The sequence below is a fragment of the Nicotiana sylvestris genome, chromosome 2, assembly GCF_000393655.2.
Source record: "Nicotiana sylvestris chromosome 2, ASM39365v2, whole genome shotgun sequence".
NCBI lineage: Eukaryota > Viridiplantae > Streptophyta > Magnoliopsida > Solanales > Solanaceae > Nicotiana > Nicotiana sylvestris.
Genome location: NC_091058.1, coordinates 64,800,278 through 64,812,365, shown reverse-complemented (window position 1 = coordinate 64,812,365; position 12,088 = coordinate 64,800,278). Strand labels below are relative to the sequence as shown.

Here is a 12,088-nt window from a genome sequence, read left to right as displayed (position 1 = left end):
TCTTTGTTGTTTTCCTCAACCGTGTTCAAAAAGTATTCAAAAATCATCATTTCTTTTTTGAACGGTTGGACCTCGTTGAGGTTGTTGGGGCAGCCTTCTTTTGTTTGAAAACTCTCATTGGAGGTCGCCTAACATTTAAAAAATCACTGACCTTGTCGTCCCAATTATTTTTTCTTGTATGTGCCTTCTTTATTTTTCCACTATGCATAGGTGATAGGTCACCTTTTCTTGATGCCTCTGCCCGGCATTGTTGCAAAATTGCATCTTCTTCTCCTTCCTCATACATATCTATTCCCACATTCACTGGATGCGGTCGATTGTCGTGGAGGTCAAGTGTTATCAATTCATTTCCTTCTTGTGTATTTGCTAAGGCTGTAGTGTTTTGAAGTTGTTGTATGGCTTGCATGTTATTCCTGTACTTAGTCACATTTCCAGTGCTTGCAGCTTGCATTGGACTTATGTAGTTTAGGAGTTTAGGTCTTACCAAGCGTCAAGTAACTCTCTATCCTCCAAAGAAATAAGTGTTGTCTGCTGCAAAGCATCATGTTGTTGTGCAGAATTTGGAGACATTACTGCAGCCCCTGCGATACTTTGATTTTGCTGCTGCTGTCGGAGTGGACTGCTTGCAAGCTGCACTTGCTGTCCATGCGCAAAATTTATTTGCTGCTGCCCAGAAACATAGCATGGAGGACATTAGTAGGTGTAAAATTGTATTTTACAGCCGTTGTATTATTATTTCCAGTAACTACTGCTTTGTGCATCGACGAAATTTCGATCTCCTTCAAAACTGCTGCATTACTAAGCTTTTGTTGCTGTCCGACAAGTACAAAAACAGCAGCATTAGGACTCAAACCTTTCTTGATTTGCACTCTTTGATAATAGCTTGAAACTTGATCCCTGTGCACCTCCACTGCCCCTTCATTTGAAGTATATGAACAATGATCTGCTTCCTCCTCAGAAACACTCAGGTTGTCAAAATTAGTGTCTTCCTCGTGTTCACGTTGATCAGCCCATGTTTTGCGAGTAAGGAAAAATTCACTCGTCACATCTTGTTGTTCTTTGGAATCAAGCATTTTATTTGCATAGTTTGATTGAGATATTGCAGCCATACTTTTCTCTACCTATTGGTTATTTCCAGTAGATAAAAGTTGCTGCCCAGAATTGCCATCTCTCTCACCAAACGATTCCATTGACTGGGATGGAATGTCATGAACGGTGGTATTCAATGTAACCAATGGAGCATGGATCTTTGGAGTTGTGTTTATGAACATCGCTGCCTGAGCATCCTTTACCATCTTGGCCAGATCTGGATTGGATATCTTTAAAGTTGGTGAGGCTGCATTAGGTACTGCCCCTGCCTTTTGCTCGTCAACAGGAACAAGAGCAAGATCCGGACTGCTGTTGCTTTCCACTGCCTAGTGAATTGGACAGCCTAATTGTTGAAACTAAATCATGATCAACCTGTTGTATGTTCATCTCAACATCCCCCAATGTAGGTTCATTTAGCAAAACATCAAAAGAGTTAGAACACCTGAGGTTGTTTGCGTCTATAACCTGATTTGTGAGACCTGGAGAATTCTTTTTGTTAGGTGACATGTTTGATCGATTTACTACTGTGAAGTCACCACCCTTAGATTGTTGCACCCCTTTAGCACCTGACGTAAAAGCATCAGTTACTTGTGTACGAGCAGCAGCAGATTTCACTGTAGACGTGAGTACCTGCATAGAAGCTTCAACTGTCTCAGTTCCCTTCTTCATTGCACCTGTTATCTGCTGGTTATTAGTCGTCTCCTGTCCACAATTAATGAGCCCAGCACCTTCCTTAAAACCTGTTGCAGCTGCACTTCCCAAAACAACATCTTCAAGTTCCTGCTCCTCATTTTGCACTGCAGTAGCTATTAACTCAGCTGGTTTTTCAGTTAGATCAACTTGTGCAGCATTAGCTTTAATAACCCCAGCAGTACATCGATTACCAGTAGCATTCAATGCAACTTTAGCCTCCAATTGTGAACCTACAGAAACTGGTTGTTTTACAGCATTGTCAACTTGTCCTACTACTGCTGCTGCTGCATTATTCTTGGCAAAAATTGCTCGAACAGCTGCAGCTAAAGCACTGTCATCCATCAGACCATGTTCAAAAGCTGAACCCTTAGAACTTCCAGCTAAATCTCGATCAACCACAGTATTTTTTGCAGCTTTCAAGTCCTGAGCAACTCTAGTAAGGGCTTCAGCAACTGGGACAATTGCACTAGAAACAGGATTAAGCCCTGCATCATCAGAATCAACATTATCTCGATGTGTTGCTGCTATATGCCCTGCTGCATTAATTGCTTCTTTTGCTTATTCATGAGCCTTTTGATGTGTTCTGTCTTTTCCCACATCAACCAAGCTCCCTGACGATTTAGATAGCTGTAATGCATTTAAGAAATCCTTGGCATCCCCTTTCAATTTTTCAACCTTGCTCATCTCCTCAGCCAAGGCCAAAACTTCAGCAGACATTATACGTTCAGTAGCAATAGTCGTCTCAATCAAGTTTTCTTCCTGTTGCATATCATAATTCGACCTATTCCTTGTCATCAATGAACGACAATCTTCACCAACATGTCCTTGTCGTTTGCACACATTACAATATGATGGAAGATTGTCAAACACAAACTCCTGTAAATGCTCAATAACCTTACCAGATTTCTCATCAATGAATTGTAACATAATATTCTTGGGATGCTTATCAAAGAGATCAATAATTACCTTGACCCTCGCTGTGCTAGGTCTTGTCCTAGTTTGTGTGGCTTTATCTATAGCAATAGGTTTTTCCACGGCTGATGCAATTGATAGTAAAAACTTCTTTGCAAAAAGGTTCGTCGGCAAATCTGGAAACGACACCCATGCCACTGTTTTGATGTCTCCGCCTTAGGATCGTAATCTTGAGTCCATGGGAATGTACGATATTGATGTTGTTGACCTTTGTATTGTAGATAACCAACCTATTTTGAGACAATCGCTACAAAATCCTCATAAGCATCACATCGAATCAACAGTTGCCTAACTGCGAGCAAGCCAATCAAGCATCGACCCTTAATCCCAATTTGTGCTGGAATTATTTTACGAAGTTCCAATAATTCTGGTGCACCATATGACAGCTTCATCACCACAGCTTGGTTGAGACCTTCTTCGACTGCATATTCCTCCAATTCCTTAACAGAAAATTGTATCATAAGTTGTCCATGAACATTTTGGACAGGTTTAAGGATCGTTTTAGTTACTGCCTGCAATTTTGCCGAGAATAGTGAAGCATAAGAATTTGTTTTAGAGCTGGGATCCATCTCTCCCACAGCATGAAGCTGGGGAGAGGCCTGCACATCCATGACTGAAGCTAACTCACCATTTCTGTACAAGAAAATAGAAGAAGCAGCGCTGAAATTCTGGAAAAACTTGGCGCTACAGTGACTCTCGATCTAAAATCAAGATTTGTTACAGATGGCTATGGATTTGAGGATGAAACCAACTGGGGATTGTTCGCAAAGAGAAGGGGGTTCTTTTGAGACCAATCTTGCGAACTTACCTTGCCGGACACCGGAGTTATGGGCCGTGAATAGTGACAACGGTACTATTCACAGAAAATCCTAGAGAGATGTTAGTGTCCCCCAATTATAGTGGACTTTTCTTACCTCACTAGTTGTACCTTCCCAACCTTCCTTTTTTTTTTTAGCAACACATTTGAGTAGCGGTAGGAACAAAATAAAAATATCGGGAAAGCATGCTAACGAAACGTTTTGATTGATTTTTCAAATAAAATATGGAAAAGGTCCAAATACCTCTTGAACTTTACGATAAGGTCTACAAATAACCCTAGTTAAAAGTTTGGCCCATTACCCACATTGTTATTACACTCTTGGCTCGGATACCCTTTTAATTCTAAATGGCTGTCACATTGGATAAGTTATCCACTCATAATTTGACATGTGGAATTTTAATTTACACCCAAATATTATAATTCACACCCAACCGGATCTAATTAACCTACTCATTACCCGTGACCCGACCCGTAAATTGGAAACCCCTTTCTTAAAAACACCCAAATTTTACTTCACTTATCAACTAGGGATAGCTCGAGTAATACAGTTGTAGTCTAGGAGGTAGTTGAGTCTTACGTTACTTTGTGTCATTGTGAGCCTAGTCCGGTAGGGTTTTGACTAAGATAGCTAGGGGTAATGTCGTTTCTTACTATTTTCTATTTTCGACGCAGGTTCCACTTACTAGTCATCGTTTTTGCTTTGCATTTTTTTTTCTATATTTTATGTTCCTATTTTTCCTATGATCTCCGTGATGAATCTAATATTCTCTTCTTTTGTTTTTTATTATCTTGAGCCGAGTGTCTTTTGGAAACAGCCTCTCAACCCCTTCGAGGTAGGGGTAAGGTCTACGTACACACTACCCTCCCCAGACCCCACTTGTAGGATTCTACTGGGCTGTTGTTATTGTTGTTGCTGTTGTTGTTGTTGTTGTTGTTGTTGTTGTTGTTGTTGTTGTTGTTGTTATCAACTAGGGATAACTCTTCGTTGATAAGTGAAGTAAAATTCGGGTGTTTTTAAGAAAGGAGTTTTTAATTTACGGGTCGGGTCACGAGTAATGGGTAGGTTAATTAGATCCGGTTGGGTGTGAATTAAAATATTTGGGTGTAAATTAAAATTCCACATGTCAAATTATGAGTGGATAACTTATTTACTGTGGCAGCCGTTTAGAATTAAGGGGGTATCCGAGCCAAGAGTATAACGGCAAGGTGGTTAATGGGCTAAACTTTTAACAAGGGTTATTTGTAAACCTTATCGTAAAGTTCATGGGGTATTTGGACCTTTTCCGAATAAAATAAGTTATCTGTTATCTCTAAATTGTATAGTTAATATGGCAGTTATGCTTTATGCACAAGAACGCTTATGCTCAAGCTTGTTGTTTGACAAATAAAAGTACTGTATTATCATATCTAATCCATGTTTACTAATCTTAATTTTTTACTCCATTTTGCTAAGAAACTAATGAAGTTCCTTACATATAGAGAGAAAATTTAACAAAATGACAAATTATTTTATTACTTCAAAATAATGTTTATACATGTTTATCCAAATTAAACATACAAAATATATTGAAAAATATGAAGAATTAACTTGTCCAACTGAAAATTTCGTTGTTCCTTCCTAAAATGCATGTTAGGAAATTACATTTATTTTTAGTTTGCGCAGTTTAATTGGAACTTTACTTTACAAAATTCACATCACAAGAACTTTTTTAAACACTAATAAATCTTCAATAACCGAATAAACATTGCCTAACCTTTTTTTTGAGAAAGAACAAGTTCAAGTAAATTATTAGCATGTTTGGCCAAGCTTCTAAAATCAGTTATTTTGAGAAGTGTTTTTTTTCTCAAAAGTACTTTTCAAAAAGTATTTTTGGTGATAAGCAGTTTGTGTTTGACTAATTAATTTGAAAAATACTTTTGAGCAGTAATTAGTGTTAGGCCAAGCTTTTAAAAACTGCTTCTACGTATATTTTTCTCAAAAGTGATTTTCCGAAAAAGTGATTTTGGAGAGAAGCTACTTTTTTCTGTTTGTGGTTTTTCTCAAAAAACACTTTTTCCCTTTTAAAAGCTTGGCCAAACACTTCATTTTTTGGGAAAAAATACTTTTAGCAAAAAAAATACTTTTGACCCAAAAAATAAGCTTGGCCAAACAAGCTATATATCTGTTCAAAAAGAATTTTTTCACAGAATAATTAACGAAATTATTTTTTAATATTTAATCAGCCCCAAATTCAAAAATTGGGTTGCCCAATAAATATTAAGCAAGCAAAGAGCAACCAAAAAGAGTCAAACAAAAACCTGTGAAGCTTGGAAGGCGGCAACATGGAGAGTCGACTTTCATCAAATGGGGCCCACCATTGTAGAGAATAACACGTATGTCCAAGGGTAAGAAAGATGGACCGGAAATTCCCAAGATACCCCTGATGACCCCAAGCTCCTCACTTCGTGGCTTCTATAATAGTAGTGATACTTCAACAACGTATATGTAATATATATATATATATATATATATATATATATATATATATATATATATCAAACATATTAAAATTTTAATTCTTTCTATGTACATCAAGAGAGTAGGTTATGTTTAAATTAAAAATTTGGAATTGCATAAAATTAGGGGTGATTTGCACAAATAGGACATTTCGGTACCATTCTTGATTTTTTGACATAGAACTTTAAGTTTAACAAGTGTTGCCCCTAGTCCCTACCTTGCCCATAGACAACACTTTTGACTTTTGACCTTAAATGTATGTTCATTCATAAAGTGGGGGCATAAAAATCAAGACCAAAGTAATTGGGTGTAATTTCCTAAATTAGGTTACAGGAGTCCTAGTTCAGCCTGGGTCAAGATTCCTAACTTGACCAAAAAAGGGACAAGTTACATATTTGGCCGATCAATTAAAAATAATTATATTTGCTAATGCACCGATTATTATTTTTGGGAGTAACTATAATATGACACTAGTTTTACCAAAAAGGGTAACAAGATTTTTTTTGTTTCTTTCAATCCACAGAAGTTCTAAATTCTAACCCATTAATAATTGCAGCCCAATCCACAGCTTTTCTTTAAAAAAAAAAGAGCACAGCATAGGGCAAAGGCAAGTGTCTCAAACTCGGAAAACCTCAGCTCAGCCCATTGCTGGAAAAAAACCCCAGAGGAGCGGACTTCAGAGAGAGCATTCCGCACAGTAAGTTCTCAACTTTGATCTTCAACAAATTCTTGCTCGTATCATTGCCATTCCCTTTTTAGTACGAGAGCTTGAAAAATCTCTTTTTTCTTTTCTAAGTCCATTTCCAAAGTTCAATTGCATCTACTGATAATAATCTGTGTCTATGTCTATTTGTGCATCTTGTAATAGAATTTCTGTTTATGGTATTGGCAGGGGCGGATTTAGGGGGGGGCGAACACCCTTCGCCGAAAAATTACACTGTATATATAAGGCAAAATCTATTTTTTATCTCTATATATTAAGTTTTGAACACCCTTAACATAATCCAAAAGTGTAGTTTAGTGGTCAAGAGGGTTCAAAATCTACATAAGGTCTCATGGGTTCAATTCCCACTAGCTACAAAAAAAAAAAATTTGAACCCCCTTCGTGGAGATCCTGACTCCGCCACTGGGTATTGGGTATCTCTAAAATGGCTTATTTTGACAATTTTTGGACTGTAATTAGAATGGAAACCTATAATTCGTTAATGGATTTGTTCACCCTAAAAAACGGATAACAATTAAATTTATTAGTAGTTTTAAGGATACGCAGATTAATTCGATACAAACGATAAATTGCGTTAGATTAAACAGATAAAGGAGGTACTAAATTATCAAACTACTCGAGGAGGGTGATTCCGGACTTAGCAATAGCCTTAATGAAATATCCGCCCTCACAATGACCAAGCACTGATGAACAAGAATAAGAACTTTGAATAACATATAAAATAATAGTATGTTGCCTTGGTATGCGTGTTACAATGTCCTCCATGAATAATCAGACTCCCCTATATATAGTAGAGGAGTTTTACCCAAAGTACAATTCTATAAAAGGTAAAAATCTTTTGTTTAACTAATCACCGGTTCTCTGTCGATACGTGCCGAGATTCACGCCGTGATATCCGGCCGGTTGCGGATATCACGGCTTGCTGTTGGTCGTGCTCGATCGTCTGGTAATGCTCTCCAAGGCCTTTGGGGTTCGAACCGGACGGGGGGCTATGGCCCCGATATCCCCAAGGGTAAGCATTTCACCCGGACCCTGGATCGAGGGGCTCCTTGCCTCGATTCCGGTTCCTTGCCTTCACGTTTCTTGCTCTGTTTACTTCATCGGAAACCGAGGCATACCGTGAGCTTGGTTTTACCCGTGTACAGGGTTCCGTGCTGAATTTGATTTTCAGCTGCTTTCTAGATTTCATGTAAACGATGAACTATTTTACAAGAATAGAAAAAGTTCCTTTTGGGTAGAAAAAAGGCCCAACCCCATCCATTAGAGTCTTCAACTCACCTATACAGGATATGTGGAAGCAGGGAAAGTAAGAGAAGAGTTAATGAAGAATCTAAGGTTCTAAGGTAAGGAAATCAATAAGTTTATCATCTTCAAAAGTTGATTTTGGTTACGATTGGAAGTTGTTATTGATGTTTTTGAGTTGATGCTATTGTTTGGGTATGTACTCGTGTTGGACAGTAGTAATTTCGACGTGAGCTTACTTTCTGATTTACTTAGACAAGGTCTAACTGAACCAGAAAAAATAAAAGTGAGCTGGAGGAAAGGGACACCTAGATTGAGTGGGAATATTGGTTTAAAGTGATATTGGTTTGAAATAGTGGGAATATTGGTTTGAAATGAGCACATAGCAGAGCTTGACATTGTTCTACTTATAGCAAACTGTTTCTTCGAGATTATTGTTACATCTTCATTGAGTAATGTTAAGTTTTTTTTTCTTATGCGGTAATAGAGGAAAGAACATCTTATAGTTGTTTGCATTATTTAGATGCATTAAACTTGTGTCAAGCGATAACTTACTAGCCAACCATTTTTGTATTGAGAGAAACTTTTGCACACTTTCGAGAGAACTTCTTTTCTCCATTCTCTATTTGGTTAGTCGGTGTCCTCATGGGGGTTTTGGGGGGGGGGGGGCGCTAGGAGTTGCTGAAGCTAAGGTAGGACTTCCTCACTCATAAGGTTCATACTTTTACTTTCCTGAAAGGCCCCAGTTTTGTTGAGTCTCAAGTGGTTACAAAGTTTGAACTCATTCAATTGACCTTGAAAGAGTGCCAACATATATGCTCATGTAGAGATAGATGGTATGCATAAATTTCTCAATATTGACTATTCTCTTTGCTGTTAGGGAAGCAATTTATTTGATTTGACTAGAGTAGATAGTCAGCATTTTTGAACTGTCATAGAAATGCCACAATAACTACTCTTCTCACAATAATATAAAGGACCGGAGTAAAAGCGTTTTGGGAAATGTGAGAAATCATCATTTGATGTGTCATGAAGTAAAGCTGAGATGGGTATTATCTTAGTGGATGAGAGGCAACTAAAAAGTGAAATCTGTGTCTGTACTTGAGAAAATGATGTTTACAACGACTTGTTCTTGAACATTTTTTAGTCAGATGAGAAAACTATTTATTACTAAGTCTATATTGTTTTTAAAAAACTTAAACAATCACTGTGTAAATCTCAAATAAAGAGGAGCAGAATTAAGTTTGTTATTGCCCTTCCGTGAGGCATTTAAATCTGAGATGGGGGAGTATAAAACATTGGCTTTTTTCAGAGTCGAAGTTCGAAAACCACCTTCACATATCTTAAATAAATGATATAAGAGTTAAAGTAATGCATCAGCATTTCTGAATAAAGAACCAATGCAGGATGAGAAAATATTATTCTCATAGAGATTAAAAAATTCGACAAATCCCAATGGTTTACACTTGATTATCCCATCATTGGTTCATAGCTCCAAAAGGCTCAGTGTTGGTGCATTATTTTATGCTTTCACATCTTTTATCTTGCCTTTGAATTTTCAAGTATGTGGTGATTATTATAAAATCTGGGTTTCAAAGTCAAATATTCTAGTTCAAGGGTCTCAAAGGTGCTCGTTTAGAATCCAGTTTTACGTCTCTCCACTTGGAACTTGCTGCATTTTTTTTTACAGATTCGTCCAAGTTATTTAACTATTTTGAGTTAGTCTACAATAGTCTAGATTTGGCTCGACTGGTTCATGTTTAAGAACTAGCAGCAGTTTTTCAAACCATGAATGCAGATTTCCTCTCATCTACTGCTGTAAGCATCCCTTCTACTTCTATCCAAAACACACAAAAAAACATTGAGTTCTCTTGTTTCCACAGTTTTCTTCTTTATTTGTTGTACATTGTTCAGGAAAGAGTAGTTTTGACTCTTTGAGTTGTCCAGTTCCCTGTTTCCTTTCACAATGAGTGTGTTGAGTTGTGTGAATCACTTCATATAAAAGACCAGCTAGTAAAGAATGGATACTTAATTTTAATATGTCTGCAATATGTTCCTCACGGACGGACTTGATTTTTTTCTTGGGTCAAGTATGTGCAATAATTTTGGGTAGTGGTGACACTCGAATCCAGCAGTTCTGCTTGCTCTGATGACATGTTGAACAGTGTGAATTGCCCAATCTAAAAGTTTTAAGTTGTTAGGGAGAGGATTCTTTTGATTACTATCTGTTTCCAATCATGGGGTGACCTCTTAGGGCTACTATACGGAAGGTCTTTTCAGAGGGGCAGAATTTCACCTAAGTACCATGCAATTCACATACTTCAATCTCCAAGCTATGAGTTTACTTGTGTTGATTGTGATGCAGTTTTCTCCCAATACGGAGAATTTTATTTCTCTGAGTGCCTCACTCTTTTTATAATATGCTGATTGTAAATTATATTACCAGTTTTTTTTCCTTTTCGTTTTCAGAATCATGCAATCTGATACATTTCCAATTTCCAGCTAACCTGTATCTTCCTGCTAAGATGCTCGTCGTCTTTTTTCTTTTAGGAACTCATCCCTGCAAATCTTACTCTTTTTAATTGACGTGCTTCTTTTGAATGAGAAGTTTCTTGTCTGTTCTGCTACAGGAAAGCAAGCGGTAAAGCAGGAAGAGATGAGTGCTTACAATGCTTTTAAAGCTTGTGCTCCAATCTCATGGAGCCCTAATCTATACATAACCCTTGTAAGGGGTATTCCAGGCACTAGGAGGCTCCATAGGCGTACCCTAGAAGCATTGCGTCTGCGGAAATGCAATCGGACTGTAATGCGGTGGAACACGCCTACTGTTAGGGGAATGCTTCAGCAGGTTTTGATAGTGTTTTGCTATCAATATGGACTAGTTTAATGATTTCTCTTGCCTTCAAATATCTAGTCTGGTACACACAACTTTCGTAGTTACCATGTGAAGATTAATATATTTGTATCTCTCCTTTTGATCTTAGGTGAAAAGGTTGGTTGTCATTGAGACAGAAGAGATGTACAAGGCACGTAAGGAGAAACTTTCTGATCACAAAGCTCTACGTCCTCCGTTGGTTGTAAACCATCATGCAGCCCCTGCAGCTGATTCAGTTCAGTAATTGTTGAAACTCTTTCCTGGTCAGTTTTAGTCAACTAAGATGATGTAGTGCACCCAAGTAATATGTTAGGAAATAGCATTTCACCTTTGTATACAGGATGTGATACAGTATTTGTGTGGTGGTTATTACTGTTTCGGCTATAACAGAATGCATGATGTCTCCGGAGTCTGAGCAATCTGCGGAATTGGTTAGGTTGTTACTGTCAAATGCAGAACTTGAAGAAAGATACTGGCTCTAGCCCGTTGATATGGGATCATGTAGCTTGCCTTATGTCTTGTTAGTTATAACAAAGTAAATCTATGATAGTGGATTTACTTTGTGTTTATGTCAACTTAGGAGCAACCTAAGATTTTTGGGGTTTCTGCGAGAATGCTAGCTTGATTTCTCTGCTTTCTTCCGCCATTTCCTTCCTTTTATCTTCTTCTTCCTCGTCTTCTCTTTTTACTTTGCTGCTATTTTAAACTGGTTGTCAGCGCGATTTCTTTGTCTTGGTTACAAAATTTGAGAGCTAATATTTGAAGTCTAATAAGCATTCTAGTTCTCATTTACAAAGCTTTGAGTGATGTATTCCTTCACAGTGATTTGGTTATTGCATCTTTTTGCTCTTCTATTTCCTTTTGTTCCTTTTGAAGTGGCTTGCATTTTACAGCTTGTTTGGATGGTTGTTACCATTGTGTCGTATCGTATTGTTACTTTAAATACAATGTTTGTTTTGATTGTTACTTAAATTTTATTGTATCGTATCGTTAAATCCGTCGTTACATAACGACGAAACGTGCCACTTTATGTAACGACTGATTTGGTGTGGTCACGTCGTTACATTGTCTTTTTCTCTCAATCTCACCCTTTATTATTATTAAATTATTTTATTTTATCATTTACCCTACTTTTTTATATAGTAATTTTACCTTGTATCATAATTTTTCTTTATA

At 37.4% G+C, this 12,088-nt stretch overlaps 1 protein-coding gene across 1 annotated transcript; it reads left to right on the top strand.

The window, feature by feature from the left end:
* The first annotated feature begins 6,659 nt into the window (after nucleotides 1-6,659).
* LOC104239888 (uncharacterized) lies at nucleotides 6,660-11,558 on the top strand. The gene is made up of 3 exons (XM_009794620.2): nucleotides 6,660-6,768; nucleotides 10,668-10,885; nucleotides 11,022-11,558. The coding sequence occupies exons 2-3, from the start codon at nucleotides 10,694-10,696 to the stop codon at nucleotides 11,154-11,156; spliced, it is 327 nt and encodes a 108-aa protein (XP_009792922.1). The 5' UTR covers nucleotides 6,660-6,768; nucleotides 10,668-10,693; the 3' UTR covers nucleotides 11,157-11,558.
* The last annotated feature ends 530 nt before the right edge of the window (nucleotides 11,559-12,088 follow it).